We start from the raw sequence: 21,145 nt of genomic DNA, 5'->3' as shown, positions 1-21,145 counted from the left end.
AAGGCGTAATACCTCGCATTGTGAAGTTATAGAGTTGTAATAATACGCCACGTGCACGGTACCTTTGAATTCAAATGGCCGTAATGGCGTCCATATTGTAGTTCCACGGGCTGATACATGTAACACCAAGGCCATTAAGAAACGGCTTGGGGTTTTGTTATATCATACAGCATTGGTCTACAATTTTTTCCTTTACAAAACCCAAGGTGGTGTGTTAATTCATAAACTACACTTACCTTTTTTACGGGTTTTTACACCTTAGCGCGTAACACGCCCCTTTGGTGTTATAATTATACTACACATTGGCTATTAGTATCGCGTTACAAATCGCATTCTACATTACGCCTTTGCTTCTAGTTTCACAATTTATGCACGTTTCTTTCCGATCTTTATATCGCACTGATACACGTTGATACCCTTCCCGCCCACCTCAGAAATTACGGTCTTGTTTACAAGACCTTCAAACTGTGTGCGGGTTGTTCTAAGACAGGCACGAACGCTGCCGAATATGTCTGGCGGAGGACATTGCCTTTACCCCCCGGGGCCCCCAAAAGAGACAAGTTGACTTGTTCCACTTTAAAGAGGTCTATTAAAGGCGGGGGTAGATATCAGATCTACTAAGACATCCCCCCCCTCCCCATCTAAAAAGGGTAAAAAAGCTGCCGAGATTGTCTCCCCCGCTCCCTCTCCGGGGGCCGGGGGAGAAGGCTCGAGGGTCCCCGTAGTAAGCACTGCACCCTCTCCTGCACTGTCTTTGGCAGACTTTTCTGCGTTACTTAAGTCGCAGATGGCGTCGATGATGGAGGAGGTAAAGTCTCAGCTCCGAGAGGAGATGCGGACCGAGCCTTCCCCGTTGTCGGCGCCGGACGCGGCTTCGAGACCTTGTGATATGCCCGGCGTCGGCCGAGGCAGGCAACTTGGTCTCGGGGACGATCTCAGACCGGGCTTCGGCGCCGGCTCGAGGTCGCTCCCCAGCGGAGGGGTGGCGGGCGCCGGCCCGTGCACTACCGACGCACAATTTTCCCTAGCGGAGCCAGACGCCTCTTCCGAGGCCGAGGCGTCCACTAGTGGATACCTAGCCCGGAGCCAGGTTGGTTCCCTTTGTCTCGGGGACGATCCGAGACCGAGCTTCGGCTCCGGTTCGAGGTCGCTCCCCAGCGTAGTGGTGGCGGGCACCGGCCCGTGCACTACCGACGCACAATTTTCCCTAGCGGAGCCAGACGCCTCTTCCGAGGCCGAGGCGTCCACTAGTGGATACCTAGCCCGGAGCCAGGTTGGTTCCCTTTGTCTCGGAGACGATCCGAGACCGAGCTTCGGCTCCGGCTCGAGGTCGCTCCCCAGCGTAGTGGTGGCGGGCACCGGCCCGTGCACTACCGACGCACAATTTACCCTAGCGGAGCCAGACGCCTCTTCCGAGGCCAAGGCTTTCACTAGTGGATACCTAGCCCAGTGCCAGGTGGGTTCCCTTGAACCTCCGGCACCTCGGCACCGGGACTCGGCCTCGGGCCGGGTGCAGAGACACGTGCGGGACAGGATTGTCCATGTACTGCCTCAGGTTGCTGCGCCCATGCCAGAGTCGGAGACACCCAACTTGACTAAGGTCAAGCAGGGCCGGCGGTTGCCCCCCTTTTCCCGTGTGCGGTGCGGAGTTGAAGGCTGCTTACATATGCTTCGAGGAGCAATATCATAATGCATGCCAACAGCTCCGTACGTCCGTACACTCCGCGTATCTGTCGGCTGTACAGAGGGAGTTAGCGGGAGAGGGGCCGGCCGACTCTTCGGAGTTGGCCGCGCAACTAACATTATCTTGCGCGGGACGCTATTCGTAGCTGTGCATCGCAGATGATGTGCGCTGTTATGTGCATGCGCAGGCGGTGGATGTCGGTATCTAAATACTCGACTTACACACGCCAAGACCTACTTGCTTTGCCGTATAAGAGGGTGCCACCCTCTTCCCTGGGGCTCAGCAGGCGGTCCGAGAGGCTGCTCAATTGTATACTTCCATCAAAGACTCATAAGGCCTTGTTGGAGGTACCAAGCGTTAAAACCGCGTAAGCGGGCCTCTCCAATTGTCCCCTCCTACGCTAACGCACGGGTCAGACGTCCACACCTGCTTGGAAGCCGCCGCTTCCTTCAGGTATAAGGGCGCCGTGAGGAGCAAGAGAGGCACGGGCCGGGGCAAGGCAGCTGGTCGAGGCCAACAGCTTTTTCGCGGGGCTGGGAACGATGGGTTCCCATTAGCGCCCGAAGAGCCCCGGGTGAACCCATAGTCGCAAGTTATCGGGAAAACTCATCCGCTCCTCCACTTTTCCGGGATAAAGCACACACCGGTGCCTGCTACCCGAGAGAAGGCGGAATTCCTCCTTGCCGAGGTCGACGCACTTCTTATGAAAGCTGCGATCGAACCGGGTCCCGAGGGACAGGAAAGCGAGGGCTTCTACTCGACTTGTTTCCTAGTCACCAAACAGTGATCTCAACTGTCGAGACAGGAGAATGGCTAACGTCAATAGACTTAAAATACGCCTATCTCCACATACCAATACATCCAGAGTTCAAGAAATACCTGAGGTTTTCTTTCGACGGGAGGTGTTATCAGTTCAGGGTTCTACCATTCGGGATCTCCACGGCCCCGAGGGTGTTCACCAAGCTGATGTTGATTCCCGCCCAAGTGGCCAGGTCAAAAGGTCGGTTCTGCCATCCGTACCTCGACGACTAGGTTACTAAGAGCTCTATTCCAATCCCTGAGTCAGATAGCTACACAACAAGTGATAGATATTCTGATCACTCTAGGGTGGATGGTCAATCTCAAGAAGTCAGATCTGAGCCCCACTCAGAATCTAGTCTTCCTAGTGGCTAATTTCAACACGGTGAGAGGACGTGTATCTCTGTCACAAGATATCAAGTCCCTTAAGCGCAAGTCACACTGCTCGTACATGGCTCCAGTTACTGGACAACATGGCGGCGACAGTGGATTTGGTCTGGCGGGCGCGCTTGAGAATGAGTCCCATTCAACAAGCACTCCGTCGACTTTGGGCGAACTCGGAAGATCTCGAGACTGTGCTCGAGACTCCGTAGTGGCTCATTACACACCTCCAGTGGTGGACCGAGGTCGGGAATCACTCCCGTTCCGTCTCTCACAGTTCAAACAGACGCGTCACTCTCCGGCTGGGGAGGCGTTCTGAATGATCACACTGCCTCGGGACTATGGTCCCAGCAGGAGATCAAACTGCATATCAATGTGCTAGAACTGAGAGCGGTCAGGTTGGTGTTCCAACGCTTCCCGGATCTGCTTCGTGGCCAAGTGGTTCGTCTAGAGATGGACAACCAAACGGCGATGACTTACATCCGGAAGCAGGGGGGAACGGCGTCTCCGTCGCTTCGACGAAAGACGTGGCAGTTCCTACTATAGTGCGACTCTCACGATATCAGGGTGCTACCTGTTTATCTCCCGGGGGTGGACAACGTCCGTGCGGACGCTCTGTCTTGCCGGATCCTCGCTCCTCACGAGTGGAGGCTCGACCCGGGGATATTCGGGATTTTCTCCCTGTTATACAGGTCGTTACAGGTGGATCTGTTTGCGTCTGGGTTAAATAACCAGACACCAACGTTCTGCTCCCGAGTCCACGACCCGAGGTCGGTGGCACCGGACGCCTTTCAGCTAGATTGGACGGACAGTTCTGTGGGCATTCTCCCCAGTACCTCTGATTTCCAAGGTCCTGTCTCAGCTAGGCACTCAGCCTGCGCGACTAATTGTGCTCCTGGCACCTCTTTAGTCGGCGCAGAGTGGGTTTCCAGTAATACTCAGGTTTCTGGCTCAGCCTCCTGTTATATTACCTTTACGACCGGACCTCCTATCCCAGAACGGGGCCCTCCACCCGAATCTCAGGATTCAATGGGTGGCTTGGCCACTGTCAGGAATCGCCTCCAGAAGAGCGGTATTCCTGCACGAGTTGCAGACACAATACTGGCTTCGCGGAGGGATTCGACAAACGTTCAGTACGATAGATAGGCCTGCTATGCGCCCAGGTGTGTCGATAGAGGGATTGCAGATCTTTTTTCTGCAGATCTCGTATCCGTGCTTGAGTTTCTCCAGTCGCGACTAGATGACGGCCTGGCCGCATCAACAGTCCGAGGGTACTCTACAGATATCGCAGCTTTTCACGTCCCTGTCGACGGGGCACTTCTGGGTGCACACCCATTAGTGCAGCGCTTTTTAGCAGGTGTGGACAGGATCCGACCGCCAGTCCGGCGGATCAGTCCCCCTTGGGACTTGTCAATCATTCTAGATTGGCTGTCCGGTCCTTCCTTTCGGGATCTGTCGTCTCTCTCTCTTCAGCTGTTGAGCTGGGAGACGGCGTTCCTTGTGGTGGTAACGTCCGGCAGACGGGTAGGCGACATTCGTGTTATGTCAGCCGATCCCAAAATAACTGTCTTCCATGGGGTCGATAAATATCACCGGGACAGTCAGTTTTCGTCTACCGGACTATTACCGTCCTAGGGTCGCACACGATTCCACGTGAACGGCTCCTATTGAGCTACCCGCTCTTTCACAGCCTTCCTCGTCGGGGACCACTGCAAGACATGCTCATGTCTTGGATGTCCGCACGACTCTCAAGGCCTATATCAGCAGAAATATGGGTGTCCGTAAGGATAACCAACTATTTTGCTGTTACTGCGGTAGGAAGGTTGGCTCACCTGCGAGTAAACAATCTATCTCGAGGTGGATAGTTTCAAACATTTGTACAGCGTATACGCTTACAGGCAGGGACCCCCCTACCAGGTTGAAGGCTCATTAGGTTAGAGCAGTGGCTGCGTCAAAAGCGTACGCCGCGGCTCTGCCCATTGAGCAGATCTGCTCCGCGGCTATTTGGAGCCAGCCAAGCACGATTCATCAAACCTTACCAACTCGACAAACACTCAAGCGAGCGTACTCGGTTTGGTCAGTCAGTTCTCCGAACTGGGCAAAGTTCTAATCTCTAGCTGATTGAGCATTCGAGATTTTAGACAGTCTTCCGGTTATACTGCTCAGTAATGGTCCGGATTTTTATCTTCTGCGGTCGATAAATATCAGTCCTTACTACTCGATAATACTCGTATTTTGCGCACGCACTCCTTCGATCCTCGGGGACCCTCTGGCCTAGCTCAGCGCTGGTTATGGTCTCTCGTGATCTACGCCCTTATATCACTTGTTCAAAAAAGTGTGGGGGGGTGGGAGGTGTTTCGAGTTCTCAACTTATGACAAGCCGCAAAAACAGGCTTTATCATAATATATGGTCGACCACGCCCTGTCTCTAGCCCCCGCCTTTCGACGGTGGTGCCTCACGATAAGGTTGGTTCCATTTATTGAACTCAATATTTTATTCTGTTGAATAATCAAATACGATGTATTTATTTACGCCTGTTGCTGACGGATGCCACTTCCTAGATTATCTTTGGGAGTCTGTCTTGATGCAATAAGTGCCCCAAGGAGGATTTAATCAGAAAGAGAATTTTACAAACCTGTAGAGGTTATGAATTCTCTGATGAAATCCTCCTTGGGGCACGGCCACCCACCTCCCCACATTCCGTCAGCATTTGACATATGGAAAGTGATTTGGGTGAGAGTTGCTCCCCCTGGCGTGAACCGCCGTTGGGGGTGAGGCCCCGTAAGGGTGGTCGTATATCATACAAAAACGAAGTTTTTTGTGTGGTAACATTTTTTATTAAGGAAAATGGTTACAACTATGTCATATAGATTTTCTTGAGCAAGGAAAATGCAATAAGTGCCCCAAGGAGGATTTCATCAGAGAATTCATAACCTCTACAGGTTTGTAAAAATTTACAGTGTGCAGTTTTGTACACATCAACTTTAGCCGGAACACATTTTAGCTTTTAGGCTTTATAGGAATTCAGTTCAGTTTTTAGATCAGCAGATCTGGAGAGTTGATCGTTCATGGTGTGTGTATGTGTTTTTTGGAGATTCACAGTATAGTTTAGACATGGTGTATTCAACTTATCTTGAAAAGGATAAGTAAACAGGCTTAACTGGCTTTTGTAAATACCACTCCCTGTTACATAATAACATTTGTTTAGACACAAAAACTTTAAGGTCAAGAAACAACACAAACTATATAGTAAGAAGACCACTCATGTTATAAAGACCAAAGTTATAATGCATATATAAGCATGCTATACATTATTATTCCTCTCTTGTGAAGAGATCACCCGTTTAATAAACATACATCTGTATTACACATTGTGTAATACCAAAGCATGTGCTTATGTACTGCTGGAACAAACTTCACTACCAAATACTGAAAACTCCCAACATCCCTGGGTTCTTTCAATGACATTGTGTGTAGATATGATAGATCACTGAGAAGAGCTTATGCACACACGATGACCCCAGCAACCCTGTTGCTAGGCAGACGTCACATGGCATTGTTTTGCCAGTGGATCTTGCGACAAAATTTCACAAATTATGTAGTTGGGCGTTGTGATGTGACTGTAAACTTTGTGGTGCAGGGTCCCGTTCCACAAGGCGATCGTAGCGCAACGACAATAGTAAGTCAATGTTAAAGTTTGGGAGTTACGATAACTTTGTGTAACCCCCTGAATAGTAAAGGTGGGCTGTTGTATGGTATAAAATTAATAAGTATCCACTTTTTACTTGTTTGAAGTATTATGCTGTTAAAATCATATGGAGTAAACTGTGGATCTCGTAGATGTCTGCTTATTCACACACGGCAGCTAAAATTGAAAAAAAATCTTGTTAAGTTCATGCTATCTGTTTAGAATGCTTAATATAATCCCGTCACAGATTCTAAGGGGGTAGGAGCAGGAAGAAAGAAACTACTGCCTACTATTTCTTAATGTAATGATTATCTATATCTATTTGACGCGGAATGACATTACAAAGATATTCTAGAGTACCGGTAATGTTGTTGATCATTTGTAATATAAACATAGTTTTTTGATTTCTCTTATTTTCTTGAGGCCATAGACCAGTTTCTTTATATAATTTATTTTAGCTCACACAACGTGTTGGAGGTGGTTGGATAGAATTGTGGTTAAAGCGTTCGGTTGTCACGCTGAAGACCCGGGTTCGATTCCCGACATGGGTACAATGAGTAAAGCCCATTTCTGATGTCCCCCGCCATGATTTTTAAATATGAAGCGTAATTCCTGCTGTTGTGTACACGTATCACATATAGTGGAGCTGTAATCAAGTACAGGCAAAATGAACTATAAATACATTGTTGTTAGCATTTTCCTGGTCAAGCGTTATTCATAACCCATCAAGCCATTTATCATAGGACTAACGTTCTTAACAATATTACTGATATATTCATACAGTGGTTGTGTTGTGAGGAGACTCATGGTGCCTGTGTTGTTTGGAGACTCGTGGTGCCTGTGTTGTGTGGAGACTCATGGTGCCTGTGTTGTGTGGAGACTCATGGTGCCTGTGTTGTTTGGAGACTCGTGGTGCCTGTGTTGTGTGGAGACTCATGGTGCCTGTGTTGTGTGGAGACTCGTAGTGCCTGTGTTGTGTGGAGACTCGTAGTGCCTGTGTTGTGTGGAGACTCGTGGTGCCTGGGTTGTGTGGAGACTCGTAGTGCCTGTGTTGTGTGGAGATTCATGGTGCCTGTGTTGTGTGGAGACTCATGGTGCCTGTGTTGTGTGGAGACTCATAGTGCCTGTGTTGTGTGGAGACTCATGGTGCCAGTGTTGTTTGGAGACTCATGGTGCCAGTGTTGTTTGGAGACTCATGGTGCCTGTGTTGTGTGGAGACTCATGGTGCCTGTGTTGTGTGGAGATTTATGGTGCCTGTGTTGTGTGGAGACTCATGGTGCCTGTGTTGTGTGGAGACTCATGGTGCCTGTGTTGTGTGGAGACTCGTGGTGTCTGTGTTGTGTGGAGACTCGTGGTGCCTGTGTTGTGTGGAGACTCATGGTGCCTGTGTTGTGTGGAGACTCATGGTGCCTGTGTTGTGTGGAGACTCATGGTGCCTGTTTATTCTACTTTCAGAACGAGCTGTATGTGCATGGCCTGAGTTCAGGGTCAAGGATGTCGCAGCTGCCCCTGGAGGTCGGGTCAGTCGTGGGCTACTCAGGGAAGAAGAAGTATGACGAGGTGAAGCACTTGGCAGACAGGCATTTACCCTCTGAGTCAGATCCATTTTTCTAGTTTAGACAGCCTCTGTGGTCAAGTGAAGAGAACATCTGACCAGAGTGTGGAAGGTCGGTGGTTCGATCCCAGACCGTTTCATACCCCAAAATGTTGTAAGATGGAGTTTGTTGTTATCCTGCCTGGTGCTCGGCATTAAGGGCTTAAAACAAGGACTGGTTGGCTGGGAGTCAGTATACTGTGTCCGAGTTGGGTATCCATGTTAAACTGTGACATGGTATCTAAGTGGGAAAGCACTATAAAAACCTGACAGGGCTTCAGACTAATACAAGCAGGCACACACCACATGTCGCTATATAGGCATGCACCTCATTATAATAGTGCAGTAATCTTGGATGCAATGTTGAACCTCATTTCCGCTCACTCTTTCTTGTTTAACTAATGAGACTACCTGAATATTTGCATACCAGGTAAGTGGCAGAATTTAGAATAAAAAATAAATTTGTTTGACATTTTTAGAAAAAAATACCTCAAATGAACACATTTCTATGATGCATCCTGCATCAACACAAGAAACAGAAGTGGTTTGGCCAAAGACGATTTAAAATGCTTTTGGGGAATCAGCTGAAAGTGTATTTTAATACATCAATTAAAACATCACCAGCTGTCTTCCCACTGTACTCTTTCCAAACTGAATTGTGAAGCTATGGACTGAGTTATTACCATGATTACTTGAGTAAATTACAAATGTATTTGGTAGATGTTAGTTGTAATATTACCTTTCAAGGGAGAGTATCTACTGATTCCTTTTATTATTAATGGACATGATGGCCCCATTGTCACTGGTGGAACTGCGTAGAGACGTTACTGAAGACGTATTTATGTGTTTCAGATTTTCTACCAGTTCACATCATTTCTGACTCCTGGCATCATCTACAGGTGTGACATGACAACAGACACGTACGCCCCCAAGGTAAGTCTGTCTGACATCATCTACAGGTGTGACATGACGACAGACACGTACACCCCCAAGGTAAGTCTGTCTGACATCAGCTACAGGTGTGACATGACAACAGACACGTACACCCGCAAGGTAAGTCTGTCTGACATTATCTACAGGTGTGACATGACAACAGACACGTACACCCGCAAGGTAAGTCTGTCTGACATTATCTACAGGTGTGACATGACAACAGACACGTACACCCCCAAGGTAAGTCTGTCTGACATCAGCTACAGGTGTGACATGACAACAGACACGTACACCCCCAAGGTAAGTCTGTCTGACATTATCTACAGGTGTGACATGACAACAGACACGTACACCCCCAAGGTAAGTCTGTCTGACATTATCTACAGGTGTGACATGACAACAGACACGTACACCCCCAAGGTAAGTCTGTCTGACATCATTTGATTACAAAACATAATGCTGTTGTAGGATCTACAATTACATGGCGTCAAGGCTCTGCTACCTACGCACATCATAAGAAATCAACACCGAGAGTGCAGTATGTCATGCAGGAGTGTTCATAATGCCGAGATGTCTCTTTTTCAGACTTTCCGTGAAATTAAAGTCAAGGATTTTGACACCAGCCAGTTTGAGACAGAACAAGTTTTCTTTCCCAGTAAAGATGGAACAAAGATCCCAATGTTCATTGTTCACAGAAAGGTAATGTCCCCTGGCACTGTTTATAGAGTTTATGTCTTCTTCCCACCCTATCAAAGTAGGGGAAATATGAGCTTCAAAAACACAGATGCTTTTTTGTTTTATGCAAGCTAAAAAGTTAATGCAAAAAATATACAATATTTGAAACTGCTAGATAGTTTCCAAAAATCATACTTAACTAACACTGCACACAAGACAGCATATTTTGGTAACTTTTTGAAGAAAAATACAAATATTATATGATATTTTCATTTTAAATTTTACTCCCACCTACTGACCAAACTATTAGCAAGAAATCTGTAAATCATGAAATATACAAAGCTTGCTGAACATTCTTGTGAACGTTTATTGTTTTTGAAGTGGTGTTCTTAAACTAATTACCAATCTTTGAAATTCACATTGTGATGCTAGTCCAAGACAACTAAATTGTGCTGTGGACAAGCAAAAATCCAATGATGGAAGTCCTCATTGACTAGTAGTATTTGAGACCTATAATTTTTAACCAATTTTGCTACAAGTTAGAACTGAATAAAACCGACAAACATGAAAGCCTGAGCACTACTAAAATATTTTCACTCGTTATCTGAACTAATTTTATAAAACAAGTTTTGAAGGCTGAATTACACTGGAGGTACCAAACCACCTCCCTTGTTCTATTGATAACAGTGCAGGTCTGTGTCTAGAGTTGCACCGATGCCATGTGCTTGGACTAGCAGTGCCAGGGTGCTCCCAGTTCCTTTCCCTGGAACTTAAGCAGGATTCAGGGACCCTTGGAATTTAAATGTAGTATTTATATCTGAGGATTCTCTAAATCTTAGGGCCCTTGAATGTCGTCCTTGATTCAAACGATAATTAACCATGCCAGTCTCTGCTGACTGAATCCCAGAGTTTCCCTGATAATGACCCTTGGTCTGGCAGCGCCATGCTCTTCCATTTGTGTCAGTTCCATATCCGTGCTCATGGGTTTTCACCAAAGTGCTAAATGTCTATACCTGTATCATTTCCGGCTTTTCTCCCACATCTATGACATGATGTCATATAGCTAGAATACTGTGCAAAGCGGCGTCAAACCTAACGTATGCACTAAAGTGATTGGTTACTACAGCATCTATTTCTTCCTGTTGCAGGGCTTGGTCCATGACGGAAGCCACCCGGTGATGTTGTATGGCTATGGAGGATTCAACATCTCCATCAGTCCATCCTTCTCTCCGTCCCGACTTGTCTTCTTGCAGCATCTGGGTGGAGTCTACGCCATCGCTAACATCCGCGGCGGAGGGTTAGTAGTCCTGTCCGATGTTCATTGAAATACTGTATTGACATGTGTCAAAGATGCAGAAGGTTGGGGAAACTGTGGCCACTCATTGTACAGGAAATGTACAGGAAATGTACAGGTGGCTGCAAGCCATGTAATCCAGGCAGATGGGGAATCAGGTTCTCGGCAATTGATTGCTTGTGGTATGTGGCAACCAAGTTAAGTTGGGTGGTCAGACTTGGTGACTTGGTTCATTGAGTGTCATAATACCTGATGACGTTGTGGAAGACATCAGTCACAGGTTTGTCTGACCCACACTCAATCAGTTACAGTTCCCTGTGATATGGCTGGACTATTGCCCACTGTGGCTTAAGACAGTAGATTATTTGTTTTTACATTCCCTTGTGGTTACTGACATTGTTGTAATATTCAGTGTGTATTTTCAGTGAATACGGAGAGTCTTGGCACAAGGCAGGCAACTGTGCCAACAAGCAGAATGTGTTTGACGACTTCCAGTCCGCTGCCCAATACCTCACAGAGAATAAATGGACGTCGGCTAAAAGGTGAGACGTGGAATAGGACCTACTCACTTGTAGTTTTATTTTCTCATAGGTATATCAATATTATATGTTAGAATACTGGTGTGTAGTCATACGGAAAACAGTACTTTGAAAATTATCATTGGCCAACAGTTGTACCGTTTACTAAAGAACATGAATTTCAGCCGAGTTCTGCAATATTAGTAACATTAGAACTGTGTCTGAAAGCATATTCACAAAGGTGCTTGGGATTTCAGTAGTGATGCATCTGCATCAAGGTCCCTTGAAATTCATCATTACAATCCCAATGTTACAAACATTTATTTTCAGTGAAGAATGAAATTTAGACCTCGATATGGTATTTCAAATGCGAACAGGCACCATTATTCTGATGTGGAGAGTTAACGACATCCTACCATACTTTGTTATGTTATGATGGTCTCCCATAGGCAGACAACCAGCTTGAATGGGATTGTACACGATGGCAGCTGGCCAGTCAGACATCTCGATGTCAAGGAGTAGTGACATACTTGATACATGTTGTGTTTTCATGTCCCAGGATCACAATCAACGGGGGTTCTAATGGCGGCCTTCTGGTGGGTGCTTGTATCAACCAGAGACCTGATCTCTTCGGCTGTGCGGTGGCTCAAGTGGGGTCAGTAGCACTAAGTTCAAATTATAGGTTCTTTCCCTAAATACTGTATATCTTGGGTCTAAGGGTCTAAGGTTCAAAGGGTAATGTTTTGAAGTAAGAGCTACAGGTAATGATTTTGCCCCATTACATTTGAATACATCAAAGCCTCAGAAAACAAATCCATTCCTCCTTATTGGGCAGGCATCTCTGACAAGAGATAGACAAAAGGGAGTCAAAATATACTGAATACCCAAAGACAACTATCAATACCCAATGTGAATGAAAATTTGTGAGTAAATACTCAATGGTTAAAATAAATTTCTGGAAGTGTGATTCATGCTTATGAGTTTGGTATGACACTTTTAGGTGAGTTTAACTCCCCACCACCTGGACACTAACAATACACCTATCAAATGTTGAGTAGGATATACAAGATAAAGGAATGGAATAAGCTGTCAAGTAATAAAGAAAGTTAATCTGTGAACAAATGAGCTTGGGGAGTACATCGGTGACAGAACATTAAACATTAATTGGAGTGACATAAAATATGAATTTAGGTGGATTATATGCTTGCATTTAGTGATGCATGTTTTACAATTTATCCAATGTTTGATTTTTATAATGTTCCAAACATCGAGTACTTAAAGAATAACATGCTTTACAAACTTAAGAGTGGTGTTCTTTTTAAACTCAACACAATCCAGATTGGTTGTAGTAGGTTGACAATCATTGTCCTTGTCTTTACCTACCCATCTTCGTATTGTTTGCCTCAGAGTGCTAGACATGCTGCGATTCCACAAGTTCACAATCGGCCATGCATGGACTACAGACTATGGCTCGTCAGACAGCACCGACGACTTCAAGGTTCTAATCAAGTGAGTCCAGAATCCTCAGGTTTGCGATCGGAGCTGAATCTGCTTGCTTTATTGACAGTGGACGGTGGGCCCCACATTAAGATCTGCGCACAATGAGGATAGCTCCACTTTGTTAGTAATGTCCCCTCTTCCAATATGAACCACTGATAATACAGTTTCACCATGACCATTGCTTGACCAAATGTAGAATGAAAGGAAGTGACATTAAGTGTGATCTGTACATGTCAGTGATTGTAGGGTACTCCCCGACCACTCACTCACTCACTCCAGGTTTCATTATGTATTTCACATACATCCCACTCACTCACTCACTCACTCACTCACTCACTCACTCCAGGTTTCGTTACAGTGTTGGTGTTGTTTCACATACATCCCACTCACTCACTCACTCACTCACTCCAGGTTTCGTTACAGTGTTGGTGTTGTTTCACATACATCCCACTCACTCACTCACTCACTCCAGGTTTCGTTACAGTGTTGGTGTTGTTTCACATACATCCCACTCACTCACTCACTCCAGGTTTCGTTACAGTGTTGGTGTTGCTTCACATACTTCCCACTCACTCACTCACTCACTCCAGGTTTGGGTACAGTGTGATGTTGTTTCAGGTACTCCCCGCTACACAACATCAGGGAACAGAAGGATCAGTACCCAGCTTTGCTGCTGCTGACTGGCGACCACGACGACAGAGTTGTCCCCCTTCACTCGCTCAAGTTCCTGGCACAAATCCAATACACATTCAAGGACAGTGATTCACAGGTATTTAATAACTGTGCCATGCAAGAACCCCCTGGACCGGGCAGCAACGTTCCACCTACATCACAGCAGCCTGTAAATAATCAAATCAGGGCCAGACAATCCAGTGAATCACCAATCTCATTCAAATCAGATTTAAGTTCTCGATGCCGCTAAACAAAGATCTAAGGACATCCCATTACGGGTCACGTCAGAACGAACTTTCGCGAACTTTGACCGACCACAGAAATGAATAACAAGAAGTCGACATCAGCCAATTAGAAAGCAGCTTTCTCGAGCTTTACAGCACTCGTTTCGACCTGGCGACTTCCATTTCAAACTACGACTTCCATTTCAGACTACGCTTGAAAAATATGTTGACACAGTTCTAGATTAAAATTTTGAAAACTGAACAAACGAACATTCTGGAATGTCTAATATATGATTGAGATTGTATGGCAGTGCTTCCCACGCACTGTGCAACGCCTCCACCTTTCAAATGTTTATACCACGGAAGTGAGACATAGACGATAATAATCAGTCGAACAGGCTGTAACTGTCGTTCGGAATACCCCGTGTTAACATTTTCGAGGTTGCATGATTAGAAAACACATTCCGACTGTCACTTTCATGATCTTGTTAGCGACGCTTTCATTGCTTGGATGAAAGGTCGTTCTCACGTGACCCGTAATGGGATGTCCTCAGATTGTTGTTTAGCGATAGCGAGAACTAAGATTTTATTTGAATGAGATTGGTGAATCATATGAGCAAGGCCCACGCTGTTGACATGCAGTTTACCTTGTCGGTTGTGACAAGCAATAGATCTATTCTGGACCCATTCAGGGCCCCTGATAGGCTTTGTAGATACAGTGCCTGTATAATCGTTATGACTTATCTTTAATTGAACACCAGGTGTATGTAGAATTCTGCTGTATTTCTGTGTACCTCAGTCAATATAGACCCGTGAAGATACGGGTTAGAATAAGTCTTCAGCAACCCATGCTTGTCGTAAGAGGCAACTAACAGGGTCAGGTGATCAGGTTCCCTGACTTGGTTGATGCATGTCATGGTATCCCAATTGCATGGTTTTATACTCATGATAAGAATCACTGGGTGTCTTGTCCAGACTCGGTTATTTCCAGACATCTGTCATATAGCTGAAATATTGTGTGGCGTTGAACAACAAACAAACGAACACAATGAGTATATGTCACTTGTGTTGTAAGGTGAGGTGAAATGGGATTTCTGCACTTATATTGCATGAGTACATGCATGCACCAGTCCGGACTAATGCTGGTTTAATAGTGCTAGCCCACTGAGATATCATGCCGCAGTTTAACATGACTACCCCACTCAGACACCATTTACTGACCAGTCCTAGTTAAAGCTGAGTGCCACACCGGGTACCAACAAGTACCTTCTTTTAACATCTTTAGCTGTGACGTATCTGCAGATTGTAACATTGTGTTGTATCATCAGGTTTATTTGAAACTTTTTGATGTGAGATGCAGTACATGGATTGTTTTAAGTGAGTTGTCTTCCCTTTGTCCCAGGCCAACCCGCTGATGGGCAGGATTGACACCAAGTCAGGACACGGCTTTGGTAAACCAACAGCTAAAGTTGTAAGTAAATGCCCCAATCACACAGCAATATGCAGCATTCCTCAAGTATGTGTGGCCTACTGATTTTGTGCATTGAGAGTAGGGAAATACTTTGTATATTTAGAAGGCTACACGCATGCAAAAGTAATAATTCTCCCTGTATTTCTCCTGCTTTAAACTTTGGTGTAGTGAAGAAGTAATATTCTATGTTTATGATATCAAACCAATGTAAACATTGGCAAGCCATACGAAAACTGAGAGCCTTACTTGATCGTCAGTTCATTCAACCATGTTTACATACTACTCACAGGAAGTAAGGGAACACGTAACATCAGGCTTATATAGTGTTGTCAGTTTGTTTTATTAATGCAATCGTTGACACATGTAAACATGAACAGTACGGTAGTTATCAGTCAGGAGTGCCTGGCACGCATTCTTGTCAAAACTTAATTATTATAATGCAAGTCCATCCGCCATATTCATTGACATGTTATTCAACAGAAACTTTTATTGACTCCTAATCACTAAATTTTAAACTTTTGTCACAGTCTATGTCAAACACTGATGACACTGCTAGCCAGAACATGGCTCTTGGCATCTTTTTCAGTAGATTGTAGTGTTATTTTATGGACTGTTATTACCTGAGCTTACTAGACCTAACAGAATTTTAATAGACTCAGGCTTCGGACTAGTTGCTAAAGTCACAGCATGGAGTCACTAAAAAAATAAAGGGGAATTACCAGGAAGTGGTATTCCCCAAACCTGAGCCAATCAGATGTCTACGTTCAGGTATTTCACTCACTAACGCTGGCGAAATACTGGAATTTAAACATAGTATGACATGAACACTCATATGATATCCTCTATTGATGGACCTGAAAAAAGCACCGGGTCCCTTGGTAATATGTGTCTGTATGTGGGGTTGATGCATTGTGACACTCCTGACCTTTGCCATTTTCAGATTGAGGAGCTAACTGATATCTACAGCTTCATGCACCAGACAGTTGGACTCAAGTGGTCAGACTGACTTCAGGCCAGACTCTGACCTGCACGGATATCATGCGAGACGTCCCACCATTTGTAAATCAGTTTGTGGCCAGTTTGATTAGGGGATAATTTTCAAAGGAAACACTCTCATAATGATTCACTTGTTCTCAAGTCAAAATAACCTATTCCAAGACAGATTAATTCATCCGTGAAGGGTTTGATGCTTGTATATATTGATGATTTAAGTGCTCTTTGTGAAATCAAAAATGGATGGTAAAAATGTTTTAGTTTGTGTTTTGGATATTAATGTATATAATTCATGGCGTAGGATAACAACAACAATTATGATATCTGTGAGTCCGTGGTTTACGAACCCAACAGAAATGTGAATGTTTTCATGATACTGTTGGCCTGAAGAGGAATTGAACTAAATGTTTCTTATGGCGTGGTTTTATCAGGCATTTTTTTGTACTTACTGGCGTGGACATTTTTCCATATCCTGACGTTGAATTGTATAATAATGAGATAACTGATGAGGTAGATTATGTCTAAATCAGAATTCAGTTGGGTTTTTCTCTACCACTTTTAGTAAAGTTCAAGCAATATCACAGCAGGAAGCACCGTAAATAGGCGTCACACATTGTATCCACCTGGGAACTCGAATCTTGGTCTTTGGCGTGACAAGCGAATACTTGGACCACTAGGCTACTCCACTGCCCCCATTTGCCGTGTGGTCGAGGGGCAGTGATTGACATTGCAGAGTTGCATCCTTTAGGATCTGCTGGTGTGGGCTCTTGTCCAACGTTCGCCCATATGTGCCTGTGCCTGTTACAGACATTTCCGAAACTGCGCAGACACAACATGATATATTTGGAATAATGTTAATACTGGCATTGAACCTAACTCACTCGGTCAGTAATTTGTTGAAGCATCTGATACATGAATTTTGGGCTCACTTGTGTTCAGTAAGGAAAGATACAGTTTGATAAGCACTTCATGTTATGCAGAAATCATCTATTATTGAATGCTGAAATTATTTTCTGGATGGAAGAACTGATTAGAAAAAAGGTGAAGTAAGACGAGTTCTATGGATGAACAACTTCTTTATTACAATTAGTGCGACGTTTCGGTGTAGATTCTAACACCTTTATCAAGCAAGTGATGGATAGTGCTGCTAATTGTAATAAAGAAGTTGTTCATCCATAGAACTCATCTTACTTCATCACACCAACTTCTAAATGCCACTGAAAGAAGTTAGATAAAAGGTATAAAAAAGAAAATTGTTTTCACTATTATCTTGATTAAGTAGGATTGGGTATGATAATTATTATCATGATTATGTTCCCTTGTTATTTCCTTGTTTACAATGACATCATGGTGAGACTGATACAACTTTGGCATGAGTGTCAAGATTAGTGAGAGGTGAGCTCCTGACCACTGGTTGGACCAGAGACTGCATGTTCTGTGTGTGACTAACTGATCTGCGACAATAGTGTATATGTAAGTCCACTGTACGATGCTGGTGCCATGTAGAGTGGACACTTGTGATATTGATCTCTGTGGAGGCTGTGTGAGATGCACCGGCCTACCGTCAATAACGGCCATAATTCCGTTGTAATACAGACTCTTTTCACAAACACAACTTGTTTGTTATATTTGGATGAAATGTCAGATTCGAATTCCAAGCTTTTCTGTGGAAAGACTGCAGACATCTAAGGACAACAACTTTGATTGTCCCATGTATATCTCAGTTCTACTGAAAGACTGCAGACATCTAAGGACAACAACTTTGATTGTCCCATGTATATCTCAGTTCTACTGAAAGACTGCAGACATCTAAGGACAACAACTTTGATTGTCCCATGTATATCTCAGTTCTACTGAAAGACTGCAGACATCTAAGGACAACAACTTTGATTGTCCCATGTATATCTCAGTTCTACTGAAAGACTGCAGACATCTAAGGACAACACAGCTTTGATTGTCTCATGTATATCTCAGTTCTACTGAAAGACTGCAGACATATAAGGACAACACAGCTTTGAATGTCTCATGTATATCTCAGTTCTACTGAAAGACTGCAGACATCTAAGGACAACACAGCTTTGATTGTCCCATGTATATCTCAGTTCTACTGAAAGACTGCAGACATCTAAGGACAACACAGCTTTGATTGTCTCATGTATATCTCAGTTCTACTGAAAGACTGCAGACATATAAGGACAACACAGCTTTGAATGTCTCATGTATATCTCAGTTCTACTGAAAGACTGCAGACATCTAAGGACAACACAGCTTTGATTGTCTCATGTATATCTCAGTTCTATTGAAAGACTGCAGACATATAAGGACAACACAGCTTTGAATGTCTCATGTATATCTCAGTTCTACTGAAAGACTGCAGACATCTAAGGACAACACAGCTTTGATTGTCTCATGTATATCTCAGTTCTATTGAAAGACTGCAGACATATAAGGACAACACAGCTTTGAATGTCTCATGTATATCTCAGTTCTACTGAAAGACTGCAGACATATAAGGACAACACAGCTTTGAATGTCTCATGTATATCTCAGTTCTATTGAAAGACTGCAGACATATAAGGACAACACAGCTTTGATTGTCTCATGTATATCTCAGTTCTATTGAAAGACTGCAGACATCTAAGGACAACATAGCTTTGATTGTCTCATGTATATCTCAGTTCTACTGAAAGACTGCAGACATCTAAGGACAACACAGCTTTGATTGTCTCATGTATATCTCAGTTCTATTGAAAGACTGCAGACATATAAGGACAACACAGCTTTGATTGTCTCATGTATATCTCAGTTCTATTGAAAGACTGCAGACATCTAAGGACAACATAGCTTTGATTGTCTCATGTATATCTCAGTTCTACTGAAAGACTGCAGACATATAAGGACAACACAGCTTTGATTGTCTCATGTATATCTCAGTTCTACTGAAAGACTGCAGACATCTAAGGACAACACAGCTTTGAATGTCTCATGTATATCTCAGTTCTACTGAAAGACTGCAGACATCTAAGGACAACACAGCTTTGATTGTCTCATGTATACCTCAGTTCTACTGAAAGACTGCAGACATATAAGGACAACACAGCTTTGATTGTCTCATGTATATCTCAGTTCTACTGAAAGACTGCAGACATCTAAGGACAACATAGCTTTGATTGTCTCATGTATATCTCAGTTCTACTGAAAGACTGCAGACATATAAGGACAACACAGCTTTGAATGTCTCATGTATACCTCAGTTCTATTGAAAGACTGCAGACATCTAAGGACAACACAGCTTTGAATGTCTCATGTATATCTCAGTTCTACTGAAAGACTGCAGACATCTAAGGACAACACAGCTTTGATTGTCTCATGTATACCTCAGTTCTACTGAAAGACTGCAGACATCTAAGGACAACATAGCTTTGATTGTCTCATGTATATCTCAGTTCTATTGAAAGACTGCAGACATCTAAGGACAACACAACTTAAATTGTCTCATGTATACACATGCACAAAAGTTAAGCGGCACCAACCATATTTGTGAGCTGTTACTTTCGGCACTTAATGATGACAATTATAAAGAGATGTACGATTGTTCTAAGCCGTCTAGTAAACCTCATGTGATGCAAAAGTTGTCCCAAAGCAAGTTTATCTTGTGTTCCAAAAGAATATGAGGAGAATGGAATTTTACTGAAGACCAGAAATTGAAGGATTAGAAAACATTGAAAAACTTTTTTTGTCATGTAACTGTCATGATATCAGCAGACCATACCAGGTGTCACATAGACACCCTAGGGAGTGCAGAGTCTATTGCAAGACAGAAACGTCAGTAACGTGTGTATGATCCACGGACATTGACCACAGCTTCAACCCTACGCCTCATACTCATTATAAGTCGTTGAATGCTTCTCTGAGGCAAACGGATCCATTCTTCATGAAGTGCGGCTTCAAGTCCAGCGAGATTTTGAACTGGGGGATCACGATGTCTGATTTTCCGTCCAAGAATGTCCCAGAGATGCTCAATCGGATTAAGATCCGGACTACAGGCCGGCCAAGGAAAAAGCTTCTTGACGCAAATAGGCCAAAACTGCCCGAGATCTGTGTGGTCTAGCATTGTCGTCCATGTAAACAGGTCTTGTCTGAAGAGGATGGTTGTCAAAATGAGGGACTACCACTGGACGAAGAACGGCATCTTGGTATTGTTGGCCATTCAGGTTTCCACGAATTGTCACCAGCGGAAGTTTGCAGCCGAAGGAAACACAACCCCATATCATGACAGACCCCCCTGCCACATGCTTAGGTCTTCTGGATGTTCCTTGGTGCAAAACGAGTGTTACGTTGCATAGCATAGTCGCCTTTTACGGCAAGTATGGGTCCAAGGTATTTATAGAATTGAGATACACACAAGATAATCAAAGCTGTGTTGTCATCGGTGCTGGGTACCGATTCTAACCCGAAATCCCTGTGGGGACACAAGTAAGGGGTAAGCAGGTACAAATGTATCATCTTGCAGTCTGAGGTATGAGAACAAACCGTCAACCTTTGGTAACAAGTGCTACACACTCGCAGAGGTGAGCAGCAGTTAAACAAGAGACACTACAAGCCACAAAATTGATTATCGCACATACATGTACTTGACTACTGTGTTAACGGCAACAATGTTGTAACCTATTATTGTACATACAATTATCCCAAAATGCGTACATACCATGGTTAAGA

General features: G+C 44.3%; 1 protein-coding gene across 1 annotated transcript in view; it reads left to right on the top strand.

The window, feature by feature from the left end:
• LOC124147862 (prolyl endopeptidase-like) overlaps positions 1 to 17,468 on the top strand; it is a 36,307-nt gene extending 18,839 nt beyond the window's left edge. The window contains exons 11-20 of the mRNA XM_046518666.2: positions 8,008 to 8,112; positions 8,999 to 9,079; positions 9,665 to 9,778; positions 10,903 to 11,051; positions 11,474 to 11,590; positions 12,126 to 12,221; positions 12,974 to 13,075; positions 13,685 to 13,835; positions 15,365 to 15,433; positions 16,374 to 17,468. Of these exons, the coding sequence (XP_046374622.2) occupies positions 8,008 to 8,112; positions 8,999 to 9,079; positions 9,665 to 9,778; positions 10,903 to 11,051; positions 11,474 to 11,590; positions 12,126 to 12,221; positions 12,974 to 13,075; positions 13,685 to 13,835; positions 15,365 to 15,433; positions 16,374 to 16,439 (1,050 nt within the window). The 3' untranslated portion in view covers positions 16,440 to 17,468. The remainder of the gene's footprint in view (positions 1 to 8,007; positions 8,113 to 8,998; positions 9,080 to 9,664; positions 9,779 to 10,902; positions 11,052 to 11,473; positions 11,591 to 12,125; positions 12,222 to 12,973; positions 13,076 to 13,684; positions 13,836 to 15,364; positions 15,434 to 16,373) is intronic.
• Positions 17,469 to 21,145: the final 3,677 nt, after the last annotated feature.

This window comes from Haliotis rufescens, unplaced genomic scaffold (genome assembly GCF_023055435.1).
Source record: "Haliotis rufescens isolate VD_foot unplaced genomic scaffold, xgHalRufe1.0.p SCAF_1, whole genome shotgun sequence".
Lineage (NCBI taxonomy): Eukaryota > Metazoa > Mollusca > Gastropoda > Lepetellida > Haliotidae > Haliotis > Haliotis rufescens.
Note: the sequence above shows the minus strand (reverse complement) of the source record. Positions and strands in the feature narration are given on the sequence as shown.